The sequence below is a fragment of the Eptesicus fuscus genome, chromosome 16, assembly GCF_027574615.1.
Source record: "Eptesicus fuscus isolate TK198812 chromosome 16, DD_ASM_mEF_20220401, whole genome shotgun sequence".
Lineage (NCBI taxonomy): Eukaryota > Metazoa > Chordata > Mammalia > Chiroptera > Vespertilionidae > Eptesicus > Eptesicus fuscus.
In genome coordinates, this window is record NC_072488.1 from 37,094,150 (window position 1) to 37,113,329 (window position 19,180).

At 40.4% G+C, this 19,180-nt stretch overlaps 1 protein-coding gene across 4 annotated transcripts in view; it reads left to right on the forward strand.

The window, feature by feature from the left end:
• Nucleotides 1–19,180, forward strand: part of UGP2 (UDP-glucose pyrophosphorylase 2) — a 46,451-nt gene that overhangs the window by 6,565 nt on the left and 20,706 nt on the right. For 3 of the 4 annotated variants that reach the window (XM_028154522.2, XM_008147552.3, XM_054727862.1), the window contains exons 2-3: nucleotides 10,512–10,639; nucleotides 11,446–11,553. The exons of the other annotated variant lie outside the window; for it this stretch is intronic. In XM_028154522.2, the coding sequence (XP_028010323.1) occupies nucleotides 10,526–10,639; nucleotides 11,446–11,553 (222 nt within the window). In that variant the 5' untranslated portion in view covers nucleotides 10,512–10,525. The remainder of the gene's footprint in view (nucleotides 1–10,511; nucleotides 10,640–11,445; nucleotides 11,554–19,180) is intronic. 4 annotated transcript variants of the gene reach the window in all.

Sequence of the window (19,180 nt, forward strand, 5' to 3'; positions counted from 1 at the left end):
AAGGGGAGATGTTCCTCCAGGTTGGAGAGTGGGAAACCAGGCAGCAGGGTTTGGATTCCAGTGGAGCACTGCCACTGTGTCCTTAGGCAAGTCAGTACCTCCCTGCCCACCCTCCACCCCCGCAGCCCACCTCATCCCTTTATCCCCCAACCCATTCCATCTTCAAGATAAGGGAATTAGACTCACTCACTGACCTTAAAGCCTTTGGAGCTTAAAAGTTTAAGTGCACATATATAAAATTACAGGGCAGGCCTGCCAAATAAGTTTTTGGTCCTTGATGGTGATTTTATGTTGTTTCCCTTTTCCCAACCCTCAGTAAATGAGTGTGATAGGCTTCTTGGCATGCCTTCTTTCTTAACCTCCATTAAATTTAATGCAAAGTGTTAACTAGTTGACAACATCTCTTCAGAATGCTGTTTTTCAGAAGTGATATTTTCTGTTTTTGTTTTTTAGATTTTAAGAGCTACTTTATTTTATGAGAGTAAGGTTATTCTTAATTATTAATGAGAAATCCAGTTAAGCGATAAATTTTCACAGTTAAATTTTTTTTAAAGTAAGCAATGCATGATTAGTAAAAATCTCAATTAACAAGTGGCTCTTCATATTCAGTGCTGGAGTATTGGAACAGTTCTCAAAAGCCTGGTACCTCTTTTTGTTATAAAAAAGCATTTATTAAGCATTTTTCCTAAATCAGGCTAAACCTAAATGTAATTTCCCAATTTTGTTTAATCTCTAGAGTTATCTAGCATTTATATAGGATAATAAAAATTGGAAAAAAATATTAGAGGTCACTTCATCTAGATTGCTTAACATTTAGGAATTTCTTTGACCAGGTTCTTGATACTTGACTAATCAGCCTCTGCTTGAAAAAGCCTTAGGGACTTCAAGTACTCAGGATATAGTCCATGATTTTCTTAGCCCTCCTTTCCCATGATCAGAAATGACTGTTTGGCCTTATCAGGCACTACCTTCATGAGACTGGGCTCTATCTTCTGTCTGTACCCAGTACATAGCCATCATAATAGGCTCTTCCTCAATTATTTAATAAGCATTACTTGAGTATTTATTATGTCTCAAGCTCTGTTTTATAAAGTATCCTATATAATAAAAGGCTAATATGCAAATCGACCAACAGCGGAACGACTGGTCGCTATGACATGTACTGACCACCAGGGGGCAGATGCTCAACGCCGGAGCTGCCTCCTGGTGGTCAATGTGCTCCCATAAGGGGAGCGCTGCTCAGCCAGAAGCTGGGCTCAAGGCTGGCAAATGCAGCGGTGGTGGTGGGAGCCTCTCCCGCCTCCGCGGCAGTTGGACATCCCCCAGGGCTCCCGACTGCAAGAGGGCGCAGGCCAGGCTGAGGGACACTTACCCCCCGCCCCCCCCGCCCCATGCACAAATTTTGTGCACCGGACCTCTAGTGATGTTATAAAGGAGTAGTACAAGGACTTACTATGTGAGCTTGTAATGGCCAACTTTGTTAAGTTTAGGAATTTTCTAGGAGATTACATTTAAAGTGAACTCTGGCAAATGATATATTAGTGGCTACTCAAGCCACTAATATAAGAATTTAAGACTTGAACTCCCAATTTATTTAAACATTATCAGGTGCTTGTATTGTGTGCCAGTTGCTAAGGTAGGTGTTGGGGGGGAAAGTTTGAATAACATAATATGGCTTGTTCCCTTAAAGTATTGCAGACAGACACGTAAGCAAAGAAAGTTTTGGAGGTGTTTGATATAGTGCAGATGGAGGAGCAATAAAACCTTCACATAAGAGTTGTGGTAGAAAGGAAGGCCTCTTTGAATGTTCAGAAGCTACCACTTAGAACACTAGGAATGCCACTCTCAAAATAGCAGAGGCTAAAGTCAGAGTTTGAGCCTCTGGGACTAAGGGATAAGGTTTCCTGGAGGTTGGGATGATTTTCATGATTTTAGAATTAACACTAGGCTATGAATTTGTAATTTTTCTCCTTGTTTCTGCCTACCCTTCTCTAAGTGTTGAATGACACTTGAGATGTGTGTTTGGAACAAACTTATAATAGTTAGGATGCTTTTAATTTCATGGAGCAGAAAAATACCAACTCAGATGGCTTAAAAAATGAGGGACTTATATCACATGCAGCTTGAAGTAGGATATTCCAGGATTGGTTAATTCAGTACAAAGATTGCATGTCTTTCCTTCCTTCTCTCTCTTATGCATAGCTACCTCATTCTTGAGTCAGCTTCCTTAAAGATCACTAAATGGCAGAAGAAACTGAAGGTGAGAGATGGACACATACGTATTATGTCCAGGGATGGAAAAGGCACTATTTCTTCTCATGTGTTTATTTTTCTCAGTGAGGAATGCTTTTTTCCAAAGTCTTTTGGCAAACTTTACTCATTGGCTCACTGACTAGAATCATCCGTATTATGTTTCATGCTTAAACCAATCACTGGGAAGGTTTTAAAATCTGGGCCTGGTGCCATTTCTTAAGCACATGGGGCCTTAGGGCAGAGAATAGGTGACAGAAAAGCATTGGTATAGGGAGAAGAACAATGTGCATAACTGCTACAAACATATTAAGTTGGAGTATAATCTATATCAGAGCTACTAAAAGCAATACTGACAGCATTTACTTATTAGTAATGCATATTCTCCCCATTCCAGACCCACTGAGTCACAATCTTTGGGAGCTTGCCCAGGGATCTGTGTTTTAACAAGCCCTCCAGGTGACTTGTGTGCACATTAAAGTTTTAGAAGCACTATTGAGATGTCACAAATAGAGTAGGAAATTGCAGCCTTTAGGTCTTCTGCTTTAGCACTTTGATAAGCTTTGGCTACTCGAAAGGATACTTCAGCTTGGTTTTTAAGACATGCCTGGCTAAGGAATATATATATATATATATATATATATATATATATATATATATATGTATATATATATCCCATCAACTGAGGAAGAGAAGTGATATGATTGGGGTTGCAGCTTAGGGAGAACCAATCCATCTTGCTTGGTACCACCAGATTAGAGTGACAGATGGGCAGAACAGGTAGAAAGCTGTTTTCATTATGACCATGAGAGTGAAAATGAGAGGGAAATTAAGGTAGCAGCAGTGGAAAGGGAAAGAAGTGAGTGGGATTGTGTTGTGATTCAATTAAGAAGTATAGCCCTGCCGAAACCGGTTTGGCTCAGTGGATAGAGCGTCGGTCTGCGGACTGGAAGGTCCCAGGTTCGATTCCGGTCAAGGGCATGTACATTGGTTGCGGGCACATCCCCCGGTGGGGGGTGTGCAGGAGGCAGCTGGTCGATGTCTCTCTCTCATCGATGTTTCTGGCTCTCTATCCCTCTCCCTTCCTCTCTGTGAAAAATCAATAAAATATATTAAAAAAAAGAAGTATAGCCCTAACCGGTTTGGCTCAGTGGATAGAGCGTCGGCCTATGGACTGAGGGGTCCCAGGTTCGATTCCGGTCAAGGGCATGTACTTTGGTTATGGGCACATCCCCAGTGGGGGGTGTGCAGGAGGCAGCTGATTGATGTTTCTCTCATTGATGTTTCTAACTCTCTTCCTCTCTGTAAAAAATCAATAAAATAAAATAAAAAAGAAGTATAGTATTGAATTGGATGTAGTATTCAGGGGAAAGGAAGGAAGAGCCAATTGCAACGGAGTTTCTAGGTCACCTAGGAGTGACTAGGAGAATGTTAATGCCATGGAGGGCAGGGAGATGGATTTAGACGATTTTGACATGTTGAATTTGATGTACCCATTTGAGTATCTTGGTGCAAAAGATTTAGAATATTATAGGGGATGTGAACCTGTAACTCATGAAAAAAAAAGATGAGGATGAGAGGCACATATTTGGGAGTTTGGTAAGGGAATAATTGAGGGGAAAATGGTCTTGGGGCAGAATCTTAGGAAATCCAGAGAGTAGAAAACGAAAGAGGAGTATGATATGGAAATTGAGGCCTGGACAGAGATGTAGATAATGTAGGATAATATTGGGTAATGGAATCCAAAGAAGAAAAGCTTTTCTAGGAGGAATACTCACAAATAACTGAGTTTAAAGGACTAGAGTGACCCCAGAAAAGGATGGTTAGTTTTAACTGGCTATAAATCTAGTCTTTAATTTTATTCGTGGTTATTTCTAGTTGCTACTACATTCTTGGAGTTTTACATTTACTTGGATCACAAGTCATTTCTTAGTTTAAGATGAAATGAGCTCTCCAATTCTATGACTTTGAGTACATCTCAATGTGGGTTTCCAGTGAAGGTTGGGACTGTTCAGAGATAATGGGTGGTAGTCTGGAGAGGGCTCCTCACTTTGTTGCTCTTGGTGGTGTTTTTTTGTTGTTTTTTGTCAGCCTTTTCATGGTCTTTGCTTTGTGAAGCTAGCTTTCTGTTTTAGAGCGTGAAGTTGTTTTATTTGTGCCAGTATCATGATATCAGGGAAGGAAGGGTATTATGTACACTTCTTAGCTGCTAAAATGGATGAAATGAAATACCTGAATTAAGAAATGAAAGCAATCATTTGTTAGATTGTATGTCTCCTACCTCTTGATTTATTGCTTTTTCTCCTCCTCCTTTTTGGTGTTGATGTTGGTTGCTCCAGTTCGATAGAGGAGACTATGATGTGGAAATATTAGTTCTTATGAACAAGGAAGAATTAGGAAATTGAGGTGTGGGAAAAACTTGTAAAATAAAGTTACTGCCTGTTCTATGCCAAATTGTAATTAAGTCAACCAAGACAATTCTAGTAAGTTCAATTTTATGTGGTAGGTAGGGAGTTTCCTTTTTATCTCATTGAGTATAACGTAACTTCCTAATAGAAATGCTTTTGGAGGAGAGTGTCATTTAAAGATTTTGTGTCATGATTAAGGAGCTAGACTAGGAAGGAAAAATGAGCACGATATTTTCACCTCATTGTATTGGGCTGGGGCTCAGCATAAACTGGCTTTGTTTGGGGGTTCCATTAAACCTTGGATTAGTCAGAGCGTTGGCCTGCAGACTCAAGGGTCCCAGGTTCGATTCCGGTCAAGGGCATGTACCTTGGTTACGGGCACATCTCCAGTAGGGGGTGTGCAAGAGGCAGCTGCTCGATGTTTCTCTCTCATCGATGTTTCTAACTATCCCTCTCTCTTCCTCTCTGTAAAAAATCAATAAAATATATTAAAAACAAACAAATAAAAAACCTTGGATTAGTCATTTAACTATTTCAACTTTGTTTTCATATCTAAAATGTTGAGAGTAGATTAAATGCTCCTTCTCGTTGCTAAAAATGTTTTGATTTATGACTGAGGTAATGAAATGTTTTATTCCTAATCTACTCTCTGTCTACAGTCAAGGAGAATCAATTTCTCTATTGCTAGGAAATGAGGGACAAAACATTTTAGGAGGTTAGAAATCTTGCATTATTCAGGGGATTCTTTAATTGACCTTACATTAGAAACTCAGCTGTCATTGCCAGAAGTGTAACCTCAGAAGGTTAAGTCCAAAAAGCATCTAATGTTTGTACTTCTTTTTCTACCAGAAATTCCAGACCTTTTTTGTATTCGGGATGTATAAGGTTACTAGAAAGGGAAATGGCTTATAGCCCTGTTCCTCCTCATCTTGATTAAGCACACTTATTCTTTATTCTTGAATATTCTTTATGCCTTAAAAGCCCTTCCTTATTATCTAGTCACTTAAAAAAAGAACTTCACGGTTGCACTTTCCTCAAGGAAAGGAGAGGGAAATAGCTGTGGATTGGGGTGCAAGAAGTGATAGGCGTGTTATAATGTTCTTTTGTTGTGTAAGCTGTTCATATTTGTAGAGAGGGTACTCTTCTTCGTTTGAATTTGGTGCTCTGTCATACAAATGGAAGGAATAAAGGTACGGCCTATTTGTCACAACTGGCATTTGAATCTGTGTCTGGCTTTTTGAATTAGTGTTTGAGGGTTGGACCTGCTGCAGCTGGCAAAGATCACATGTAATATTAAATGTGAGCCTTTCAGTCAGTCTTCTTAGCTTGGCGTGATGGGGAGGATAGTGGCTCGGATTCTGTGCATTTTGGTCTTAAGTCATGTAAAATTGATAGACTATTGTTCTGCAGAGAGTCTCTAAAGTTTGGTATGTGGTGTTTTTGTTTTTTTTTGTTTTTTTTTACTGTTCTCGTGTAGACAAATCTCAGACAGCTACTAGAGAGTTATTTTTAAACTTAGCAGTTACACTTAGTTTTATCTCATTTTGGCTTTTGCCCAGATATAAGTAAGTTAAATGTTTCCATCACTCTATTTTTTAGGAATGTGACTGAATGTTGTTGGCCTTCCAGATCTAACTTCAACAACAAAGCAGCAAGTCTGTAGGTGTCTTGAGTCTATCAAAAAACACACACACTCCACTTATTTTTAAAAAATCATTACATATTAATTTCTTTAAATATATTTTATTGATTTTTTACAGCGAGAAAGAGAGAGGGATAGAGAGCTAGAAACATCGATGATAGAGAAACATCGATCAGCTGCCCCCTGCACAACCCCCACCGGGGATGTGCCCGCAACCAAGGTACATGCCCTTGACCGGAATCGAACCTGGGACCCTTCAGTCCGCAGGCCAACGCTCTATCCACTGAGCCAAACCGGTTTCAGCCATATTAATTTCTTTATCTGTTTTAATCAATCTGTGACACAGAAATAATTCATGTGTAATTTAAAGGTTTTATATTTAGTAGATATTCTTCCCAAAACTGTTTTCTAAACATTAATCTGGGAGTTGGCTTAAAGATTGGGGAAGAGACATCCCCAATACGTGGGGTGGCAGGTTAGAGGACTTAACCTGTGACAGATTTTAAATTACAGCTAAGTTAGCCAAGGAATGAACATGTGTGTTTGATGTCACATTGACTTTAGTTTAAAATGTTCTGGAGGAGTTTTTTTTTGTTTTGTTTTGTTTTTTACTACCTATCATAGTTATGCAAATGTTCTCATCCATTGTCATGGGTTTTTATAGACTACTCGTGGCCCGGTGCACAAAATTCATGCACATTAAAAGGGGATTAATTAGAGGAAATAATTTAATATTGCTATTTGCCCTTTCTCTATAATAGAAGTGTCAGAGATGAAAGAAAATTAGTAAAATGTATATGAAAACCTTCCTCCTGTCAGAGTCTGGGGCGCACCACGGGATCCAGAGTCAAGTCCCCACCCACCCAAATGCCCCTCAAAATCGCGTGAGACCCAGACCCGGCTGGCCCCCGTCCCCATTGGCCTAGATCCAGACCTGGCCAGTCCCACCCTTGTCAAGCCCGGCCAGGCAGGGGACGTAGCTTCAGGTCCCCTGGCCCAGGGCCAGGACAGGGGGCGTGGCCTGAAGTCCCCCAGCCCAGACCGGGGCGGGGGCACGCCTTGAGGTCTCCCGTTAAGCCCCGCCAGGTGGGGGAAATGGCCTGAGATCCCCTGTCAAGCCCCGCCAGGCACGGGGGGAGGGGAGGTTTGCAGCCTCAGGTCCCCCAGCCCAGCACTGGGAGGGGGCACAGCCTCAGGTCCCCCGTCAAGCCCCACCCTCAAGGGGGTACAGCCTCAGGTCCCCCATCAAGCCCCACTGGGCAGGGGGTGGGGCCTGAGTTCCCCCGGCCCAGCACTGGGGGTGCACCTTGAGGTCCCCCGTCAAGCCCCACTGGGTGGGGAGCACGGCCTGAGGTCCCCTGTCAAGCCCCGCCAGGCAGGGGGGTGCAGCCTCAGGTCCCCTGGCCCAGTGCTGGGGCCCGGGGTGCGGCCTGAGGTCCCCTGACCTGGTGCCGGGGTGGGGGGCGTGGCCTGAAGTCCCTTGTCAAGCCCCACCTGGTGGGGGGCGAGGCCTGAGGTCCCCGGCCTGGCACTGGGGCAGGGGGAGCAGCCTGAGGTCCCCTAGCCCAGCACCAGGACAGGAAGCGCACCTTGAGGTCCCCCATCAAGCCCCGCCGGGCGGGAGGGCATGGCCTCAGGTCTCCTGGCCTGGCGCTGGGGCGGGAGTCGTGGCCTGAGGTCCTCTGGCCTGGTGCTGGGGCAGGGGTGAGGCCTGAGGTCCCCATCAAGCCCCGCCGGGTGGGGTACGTGGCCTGAGGTCCCCCGGCCTGGTGCCAAGGTGGGGGCATGCCTTGAGGTCCCCCGTCAAGGCCTGCCAGGTGGGGGGCATGGCCCAGGTCCCCTGTCAAGCCTGCCGGGTGGGGGAGGTCATAGCCTCAGGTCCCTGCTGATTGCTCGTTAACCCTTTGCACTTGCTTGCTTTTTTCTCGATTCCTTTATTCTAATGCTAACCGTGTCGAGTCACACTCAACATCCGAGTGCAAAAGGTTAAGGCTCCTTATGGGAACTTAGCCTCAGCTGTGGGTGCAGCCATCTTTGTGACGGAGTGATGGTCAATTAGCATATTCCCTCTTTATTATATAGGCTAATCAAATTTCTACTTACTAGTTGAAACATACCTTAGGTTGTTTATGGGACACACACATGTTTCTTATGGTGTGTTTTTAGCTCACAAAGACCTTGTTATGAACCACAATTGGGGTCACTTTGGTAGTTTTACTGGAGTCCATAAACTTAGTTGTATTGTGATTTATGCCTGTATAAAGAGCACAGTTAGAGAATGGCTATTTTAGGATTCGATTTTGTGTTCTCCCCAAAGTTTCTTTTTTTTTTCTCTTGAATTTTAATATGATGGAAAGTGTGAATAAAAGATTTTTGAAGATCTATGTTAAATATCTCATTTGTTAACATTTTTAGATATTAAGGAAAGGGAGAGGCTGTCTATATTAAATATATTGCTTCAGGAGTTAACATAATATACTAATTTCTGCTCTCAAAAGTATCTTAAAATATTTATTATGTTGGCTTTAATTCTGTCTATATAAATGTTTCCTGCTGCCCAGATAAGTAAAAGAATTTATGGAATGTGAAATATGATTCTGCTAAATTAACCAACATTTGTAGAACTAATTATTAAAGAAATGTTTGAACATAAACTTCATAAATACATTTATAAAATAAGATTGAGTTAGGTATTGAGGATAAAGGGGGAGGTGAACAATAATCAGATTGTCCCTTATAAGAAATAGGATAATCTAAATACTTAAGTGTAAAACATCTATGTTGACATTTTTCTCTCAAGGTACTTGGGCCTACAATGTTTTCTTTTTCTGTATTTTTCTACTTTTGTTTTCATCTAAAAGGCATTTCTGTCACCTTTAGCAAGATCCGTCTATCACAGAGATGCTCAGCTATGCCAGAAGCCCTGGTAGTCTTGTCTGACACAGATGAGTACTGAAAGTCTTGACTGAAATTGAGTACCAGAGTGGGGAAGTAGTCATGTGCCCTCCTCTTTTTAAAATTAAAATTTTGATGCCAAAGGAAGTAGAAGCAACTTGGAATTGCCATTATCTATTTCTCAAGGGATTCTTCTAGAAAGGAATATGGAACTGTAGTGGCTCTCCTTCTAAAATAGAAGGGATTCCTTAAATGTTTCATGTGGCCCAAAGGAAGGAGTCTTTTGCTTCTGCGAAATTTCTAGACCCCTTTATTATTTTATGATGCAGCAGGAGTTCCATAAGGGCATGTTCCATAACACATACCCTTATTACCAGGGGTCCTCAAACTTTTTAAACAGAGGGCCAGTTCACCGTCCCTCAGACCATTGGAGGGCCGGACTATAGTTTAAAAAAAAACTATGAACAAATTCCTATGCACACTGCACATATCTTATTTTGAAGTAAAAAAACAAAACGGCAAAAACACCCGCATGTGGCCGCGAGCCGTAGTTTGAGGACGCCTGTTATTACCATTATCCCAGTTATTCTGATTTTACTCTAGTTTTAATGGCTAGGAGGGCAACAAGAATAGAGATGGAATTTCACCTGCCCCATCTTCCCAAAAGTGTTTAGTATTTCAGATACACTCTTAAAGGATATAGATATGCAAAATAGTCAAATTTAAGCACATCCTATATAATAAAAGCCTAATATGCTAAGTGTCCAGTCATTGTTCAACTAATTAAAGAGTAATATGCTAATGATATGCTAAAGCCAATCAACTGCTTACTATGACGTGCACTGACCACCAGGGGGCAGACACTCTGACTGGTAGGTTAGCTTGCTGCTGGGGTCTGGCCAATCTTAGTGAGCCAGGCCAGACACACCCTGGAGCCCTTCCATGGTCCCTCCCTGGCTGGCCAACCTCCCCCGCGCCTCCCCCGCCCCTATCGTGCACCAGTGGGGTCCCTTGGCCTGGCCCGTGCCCTCTTGCAATCTGGGACCCCTTGGGGTATGTCGGAGAGCTGGTTTCGGCCCGATCCCACAGGCCAGGTCGAGGGACCCTGCTGGTGCATGAATTCGTGCACCGGGCCTCTAGTGTGATTATATAGTCCTAACTAGTTGACACTACTGAAATTCTGTGAGAGGATGATAGAACTATAGCATTGAGCCTTTTTCATTAGCTGGAACACCAGAATAAATCAGTTTTAACTTGCCAGCTGTTTAAATGGGTTTCTTATTTTTCAGTTGATTGTTTTATATTTTTGTTTTAAGATCTTAGCAAAGCAATGTCTCAAGATGGCGCTTCTCAATTCCAAGAGGTCATTCGACAAGAGCTAGAATTATCTGTGAAGAAAGAACTAGAAAAAATACTCGTCACAGCACCATCACATGAGTTTGAGGTAAAGACTCTACAATGTTTCTTGCTTTCATTCATCTATATGCTGAGTTGCTGTTGCTGATCATCCAGTTTAAAATAAGCACAAGATGTAACGAGAACATAAAAAATTAGGATTGCTTTAACAATTAAGAATTTTCAACATTTAGCTATTCTAAAACCATTGTCTTTTTCTTGTTTAATTCTAGGAAGTTTCTAAAGTCTAAACAGAACAAAATTACACTTTATTTCTTCTGTGTTTTGATATCATTGGGTAGAGAAATGGATACCAATGTTCAGTTAGAATTGTGAGAATTTAGTTTATGAACCATATATCTTGATTGCCTTTTTAAAAAGAACCACTTCTAGTAGAACTATGCTACTTGTCAGCTGTGATAGAGATCCCACCATAGGCAGATTAACTTTTCTACTTACAAATCAGTAGATTATCCTTTTTATTTTCATATTTAATTTGTACTTAATTTTTTATAGTTGTGTTTTGTTCTCGTAGTGAAGATTTATTTTCACTGAAAAGAAGCAGAGAAAGATATTGGTAAATAAATACAAGGAACCATTTGGATTTCCCATGGACCAAATGATGTTCAGAGTACATGACACTGGTGGGAGATGGGGAGGATTATTTGCTTACATTCCTTTAAGTGTGGTTCCTATTAGCTTTCCCTCCCTCTTTAGTTTTAAATTGGAGATAAAAAAGATTCCATATTCTAATAGTTTAAAAATTTCATTGAAGCATTTTAAGTGTATAATATATATGTTTTTATTAAATATTAAGCATTCTGCTAGTTGTAACAATGATTTCTATTTTTATAGCACACTAAAAAAGACCTTGATGGATTTCGTAAGCTATTTCATAGATTTTTGCAAGAAAAGGGACCTTCTGTGGATTGGGGAAAAATCCAGAGACCTCCAGAAGATTCGGTAAGTTTTAGTAATATGTAGGAAAATTTAAGGTAATTTAGGACATTGGTTTAACTTTGGGGATAGAGTAACCTAGGGGATCTGTAAAAACCATCAGGAATATTCAGACACAGGAATATTGCTTTTCATTTACTGTTCCCTCATGCTGAAACTACACAGATAGCCTTCTACCATATGCCTTCAGATAGATCCAACTTTCCAGTTCTGCAAAAGACTTATAGGAGTCTAATCTCCCTTTAATACCACCTCATAACTTAATATTCCTGACTATGAGGCGATTCTTTGGAAATTACCAAACACACAGTAAGGCTTCATTTAAGTTATTTTCCTTCTTTTCTCTCCCAAACCATCTGATTTCTTACTGTCTGTAGGGTCATGTACAGATACTAAGTATTAGTTGTTTGTATGCCTGTGTTGTCTTCATACTACTCTTTAAGGCCAGGGGACTATGTGTCATGATCTAACAGTTGTTGAATGGATGATTTAAATGAAGTGATTGTCTAGAGAGGGGACCAAGATGGTGGCATAGGAGGACACTGACCTCACTCCCAAGAACACATCTGAGAGACAACTGAGAGCCAATTGAACAGCTTCTGCACAACAGACAAGGAAGAGAGAGAGAGAGAAAGAGAGAGAGAGAGTGCCATTTAGAGTGACATTTCTCACATCAACCTTGCATCAGAGGTGTGCATGTAAACATTGTCATAACAGAGGACCTATATTTTTGTATAGGAGTTCTCCACCTTGTTTTGTAAATAAAGTTTTATTGGAACACAACCACACTCATTTATTTATATATTGTCTGTAGCTGTTATAATGCTACAATGGCAGAGTCAAATATTTGTGATGGAGACCATATGGCCTGCAAAATCTAAACTATTTTCTTTCTGGCCCTTTATGAAAGACTAGAGGCCAGGTGCACAAAATTCGTGCACAGGTAGGGTCCCTAGGCCTGGCCAGCGATTTGTGGGGCAACTGGCGGGGTGATCGGGACCCCCGCTCACACCCACCTTGGCTGGCCTGGCACCGCCTGCTCACCAGCCCCTGGTCGGGGTCTGCCGGCTCGGGGCAGCTCTTGTGTTGAGCATCTGCACCCTCGTGGTCAGTGCGCGTTATAGCTACCAGTCGTCCCACAGGTCTTTCTGCCATTAGGTTGATTTGCATATTAGGATTTTATATGGATAGATGTTTTCTGACCCCATTTTAGGTATATTTCTTTTCAAAAGATTGTTAGTAGTTTACTTCTTTGTTCCCCCAGAAAATTTACTTTTTTCAATTTGGATGATTACTTTTCAGACAAAAATAAGATCAGTGTTTTAGGCAGTGATGGGCAACGTTTTGAGCTTGGTGTGTCAAACTTTGCCAAAAAACTGAGCATAACTCGGGTAGTGGTGTCACTTTGAGGAAAAAAACATTATTTCGCAAATGTTTCATCCTCAGGAGCAGCAAATGTTTCATCCTCAGCATGCGGCTGCCTCAGCGGCCGCGTGTCATCAGAAATGGCTACGCCATCACTGGACGAGAGCATGGAAGGCCAAGTCAGCATATACACCTTCATATGACAACTTCATTGTTTTCTAGAGAGGCTGTGAGAATGTCTTGCTCCTGGTCATGTGCAATGTTTGAGCTTACCCGTTGGGGAAGGAAGGGAAATAGATAAAGAGGTGAAGGGTTCCAGAGGCTGCTCAAGAAGGTACTGAGGCTAAGTTTCTTTTAGCCCTAACTTAAAACCTGTTATCACCTGGCTGGCAGTGACCTCTGGTGATAATAAAGTATATTCTCATTTATGTGAAAAATGTTCTCTAAAAAAGACCTTTTCATTTAATTAGGAACACAAGTTAAGTTGTTCCTAGTTGACTTACGATTGTCATTGTTCTTGTTTACTTTGAAAAAGGGTGAAGGAGTTATATTAACTCTTTTTTTTTAAGTGAGGCAGAGAATTGGCATACAAAATACCATACCAATGTGGTGTTTAGCTTCTATTCATAAAATAACTGAGAGCTTTTTGTATTCTTATTCTATAAGTACAAAAACATTGAAATGTGTATGTTTAAATGACAAAGCATTCTGAGAAAGCTACAGTGTACATGTGCAGAGTAAAAATACACAGGTTTTCTTTCTTTCTTTTTTTTTTTTTTAGATGAATCATAATATATTGTTCAGCTAATGTTTGCACATCTCTTTGAAAGACTCACTTGGGTAAGGATCTGACATGATGTGACACATGATGGTTTGCTCAGAGCATGGTGAAGACTTCCAGCTGCAGTCAGCTAATGCTAAAGCCATTAGAGATTTGTTTTGTGTGTGAAGATAAAATGAGGTCCCAAATGTAAACGTTTTCTACAAAAAGGAAATAGTGGCATTTAAGGAAATAGCCCTAAGAACATTGCTGGATACAAGAGTCTTAATATGATAAGTTTTAAAATGATAATATATAGATTTACTAATCTAAGCAAATAAACTAATATTAATTTAGCAAATATTACAAAATCTAATTTCCTACCTTTTGATTCCCCAGTGAATTGAACAGTCTTTAGTTTTCCCCAGGACTACCTTTCTTCACACGTGCCTTTACATATATAGGACCTTTATTTCAGGAAGAGGACATGCCAAAGGAGACTGACCACAAGTCTGTGATTCTTAATTCCATTCTGGTTACTTATTTATTATTTCACTTTACAAATAGTAAATACATGGCTTCTTTAATGTCAGCTTCATGACTGACTTCGAGAGACCCAGATAATGTTGGACCAAGGTCTCTAACCTCTGCCCGTGTGTCCACTGTAGGGGACAGTCCAGTGCCACAGAGTTGAGCTCCTTGGGAAAATTGTAGTCTGGGTATTTGTGGTAGTACCACTCTTTGAACATACTACCATTCCCTCCTCCACAACCCCTATCCTACAGAGTCTTTTTGGACCGTGGCTCATGTGTTGTAATACAGGTTATTTTAGTATTACACTCTCCACGTGTATCTTTTATGTAGGTATCTTGTGTCTTATAATTGGATGAGAAAAACGTGTTTGTGAGGTTCTCCTGTCCCACATCTTCATCTGTGGTACAACTGTTAGGGAATTTCCCTTATCTTTATTTAATATAAGATAGCCGTGAACTTGTAAGGTTGACACTGAGAAAATTTTATATAAGATGGATGGCCTCTGCCTACCTCTAATTCTGATCCTTTCTGCCCTGTAATTCCTTGGGGATATTTTACTAAATCCTTTTCCTTATTTTAGGTCACATTTGGACAGCTGACTCTGTTTCTCCCATTGTATAGAATGAAACTGGAATGTTTACACCAGGCATCTCAGCCTGGGAAGTCTCTGCAGGGATTTTAGGTCCTTCATAGATTTCTTGAAATTATAAGTAAAACTTATAAATGTACATGTTTTTTAGAGCAGATTCCCTGACTGCCATCAGATTCTCAAAGGGGGTCATAGCCTGTGAAGGTTAAGAACTGTCTTCGCGTCTCATTGAAGAGACAGTTACAGGCTGCCTTTTCTCTACAAGGCACTAGCTTGGTGCTGGGTTACAAAAATCAGTCTTGGTCCCTCTTCAGCATTTTGACTTCCAGTTTGTAGAGAAAATGGATTCAGAAACAGCTATCTATAGAACAGCATGACAAGCAGCCCATGGGGTGCTGTGGAAGCATCTAACTGGCATGGGGTAGAGGTAAAGACTTTCTGGTATTAAGGTAGACTCCTGGGGTTAACCTGAAGGCAAGACTTCTCTGAGGACGGGAGGAAAATAAAAGAGAAAAAAGGCTTCAAGAATAGTAGGAGTCTAGAAATAATAGGCTTATAGCATGTAGCTTGTTTTCCAGTTGTAGAGCATATGGTGGATGTGCCTGCTTCTCAAGTGTAGCGCCAGATGCTGAGTCACTTTTCCTGCCATTGCAGCTTCTGTTCACAGAAGCTACACTGGAGAGATGTCAGAAACTACACTTTCTATTTAAGAGAGACACTAATGGTGAAAGATGGGAACAGAATTTAAAAAGCATGCTTCATTATATACCACAAATAGTTTGGTTAGATTTTCAGTATTGTAAAACATCAACCCAAATAGTTTAAAAATACTTATTCTTGTTTTTTGTGTTTATTACATTGTGATAAACAAACCTTGTAAGATTAATCAGCATTTTAGCTGTTAATAGCTTTTTTTAAATGTCAGATTTACTGAGATATAATTTAAGTATAATAAAATTTATCCTTTTCAGTGTATACTTTTATGAGTTCCAGCAAATGCATACAGTCATTTAACTACTACCACAATCAAGATATAGACCTTTTCTTTCATCCCAATTCTTCCCTGTGCAGCTTTAAATTATGCTTCTTCTTAAACCCTTACAAGGTTCTGGTTCCCATTTCCATCTTCTCTTAAACACACAAGCTAAGCAAATGTATATCTTTCTGAAATACGGCTTTTCCTTCATTCAGACATCTTAAAAGGAAAAAGCCCAGTCTCCACCCCTAGTTTTATGTCACCTGGTCTTCCTCTTAGCCTTTATCTACACACACACACACACACACACACACACACACACACACGCCCTTTAACCTCCCATAGAACTTTTTGTGTAGCCTCTGGTCTTTCCCTCCCTCCCCCACTTCCATTTTTTTCCAAAGCTGCCTCAATAATGTGAATGACATAATTAAGCTAACAATGTACTTTATATTACTTTAGTCATTGGCTATTTAGTACCACAGAGTTTAAAGCTAGTTTACAGCATAAACAGGATGATGTTAGAAGCTTCAGTTTTATTTTTAAGGAATTTGGGAGTATCCGTTATTTTGAAGCCTCTTTTGTTCACAGTTAGACAAACGGAGGAGGGTTGGCTTGTAGGAGAGACTCAAGATGTGATTTTAGTAAAGAGCTAGTCCTAGTCACAAGTAGGTTGGCTTTTGGACCCTCCCATCTCTTCTGTTTGAACTCTTCCAATTCCCTGGGTCATTTACCTTTGTCCTTTCTAATCCATGCTGAACTGAAATGTTCTTTGAAGACTGCTACCTTGGCTGATAAGGATATGGTTCAAATGCCTCAATGTTTGACTAATTTTATTAGTTAAGCTGACTTCTATAAAATGGTGATGAATATTTACCTTTTATAGTGTTTAAGGAGTAGTTAGCACCTTCTCTTCATAGTTACCTTTTACTTTGTAGGATCATTTGCCATCTGTAACCACCCTGCTTTTGTTTGTTTCATGTTTTTGTCATTTGGGTTTTCTGCCAATTCTTTTATTGTCATCTCTTCTCTACTTTACCAGGTTTAAAGTACACCATTGTAATATTATAATTTTATATCTCAGCATTTGGAAAGTTGCTACAGTTTTTAATAGCAGGGCAGTAAGAATGGAACTTCAAGAATAAGAAATAAAATGCTGTAACAATGGAATAAGTGAAAAGCAATTTATTACATGAGTTTTAAAACAAACTTAATTTTAGAATAGTTTTATTTATAGAAAAGTTGCAGATACACCATTTTAAACCAGAAACCTTATATAGCTATCCAAGATGATGTTACCTATATCCCATTTTTTAAACTTCCTGCTGTGTCCAAAGAAGCATAAAATAATTAATGAAAATGCTGATAGAATTTTCCTTTCAAACTCAAAAACAAAGATGTTAAATATATTCACACTGTTGTGCAACCAATTTCCAGAACTTTTTAATCTTGCAAAATCCAAACTCTATATCCTTGAAACAATTCCCATTTCCTCCTACTCCCATCCTGACAGCCGCCATTCTGCTTTCTTGTCTCAATGAATTTGACTACTCTACATACCTCATAAAAGTGGATAAAAGACTTTTCTTTTTAATCTTAGGTTTTCTTTCTGTTGTTCTGAGAATTCTCTGAGTTCTGCTACCAATTACACTTCTGTAGTTTTACTTTCCTGGACAAATATAAGAAGGTACAAAAGCCCGGGAGATTGTTATTTGACAGTGTTCTTGCCAATGGAAGCATGAAGCCAGCATAGCCTAAAGGAGATCCTGCTCTCTGAGGCCATCCTGTGAGGTCATCAGACAGTATAGAGCCATTTTAGAAGCATAGTTTGAAAAGGCAGAAATATTATTAAAACTTGCATTTTTCTCATCTCAGAATACCATCTTAAACCAGGATTTACAGACCTTTTCTGTGAAGGTCCAGTTAGTAAATATTTTAGGCTTTGAGGCTATGCAGTTTCTGTCATGATTATTCAACTCAGCCATGGTGGCATGAAGGCAGCCTTAGACAACATGTAAACTAATGAGAGTGTGTGTTCCAATGACACTTTATAAAAACAGGTGGCAGGCATGATTGTTTCACGGACGATAGTGTGTTGATATCTGTTTAAATTATTCTCAAGCTCATTATGACCATAGAGAGACTGGGTGAAACCAATACCTGATCGATCATTAAGCTGCTTTGTGACTTGGAGCAGGAAGAAAAATTCAGTGCCATATTTTATCAAATGTATGCCGTTGATTATAAGTTGCACCTTTTATGTACCACTAAGAAAGAAAGTGCAACCAGTTAATTTTAGGATCCCATTGTGTGATGCATCCTGGTTTCAGCAGTGCTAAAATGTGGCGGGCAAGGGTGGGTAAGAGAGTGAGTCTGAATCAGTGATGTAGTGGTACCACCAGCACACATTTGAAGTCTTACTGTGGGACACACACATTGTTTAGCACTTTATATGCATTATCTCACTTACCCTCATAAGAAATTCATGAAGTAAATGAAAAAGGCTTGGAGCAGTTAATAATTTGCCGTAATAAGCAGTAGAGCCCAAGATTCAAACCCAGGCAGCCTAGCATTATAGCCTGTGCTCAGCTCCTGTACTGTGCTGCCTCGTTCGTTTTTGGAGCAGTCTTCTCCATCAGAGGATACCATTCACACTGGAATTGATACTGTTTATTACAGTGATCTGAAGCAGGTCACGGAGGAAACAGCAGCTACATCAATCCCCTTGGCATGTCTGTGCAATTTCAGACACTTCTCAGGGCGGCCAACTACTGGTTTGCATCCTGCTGGTTTATGTGTCTGCTGATTTCCTCAAAGAATTACTAATGAACCTCTTCTGAAAATGTTTTTAAACTGATAAAGTTTCTAAGCCAAGCAACACTTGTGCTGGAAGAGAAGTCTTGGTTCTCAGTGCACAGGTAATATCTGTGATGCCAGCCAGCACTTCTGATCCTCCTGCTGCAGAGGAGAGTGAGAGCCACCTGCCAGTGTAGTTCATCCCCTCAGCATCTGTGAGCCTTGCATTGGAGATGGTGCAGTCCTGCATGAGTGATGCAGACTTCACCAAGGATGACCTCACTGACCTTTGAAGACACAGGCAATGTGAGCCTTCGCGCTCTCAGAGTCTTGGAGAGTTCTGGTGTTCCTAGCACAAGCCTGCATTCACTGACAGAGCTTGCCTTGGAGAGAGTTGAGGTTTTCAGTACTTGCAAACATTAAAAAGAAAAGTCAAAATGGAATGGCAGCATGTAATCAAATTAAATCACAGTGTCAATTTAAACAAAACAGAAGCTTTCTCATTGAAATTCAGTTTGAAGAGAGTTTAAGTTTACTTTTTGCTTTATTTGCATATTAACTTTCACTGGAAAATGTCATCTCTTAGAAAGATTATTTTTATATTCTGTGAATG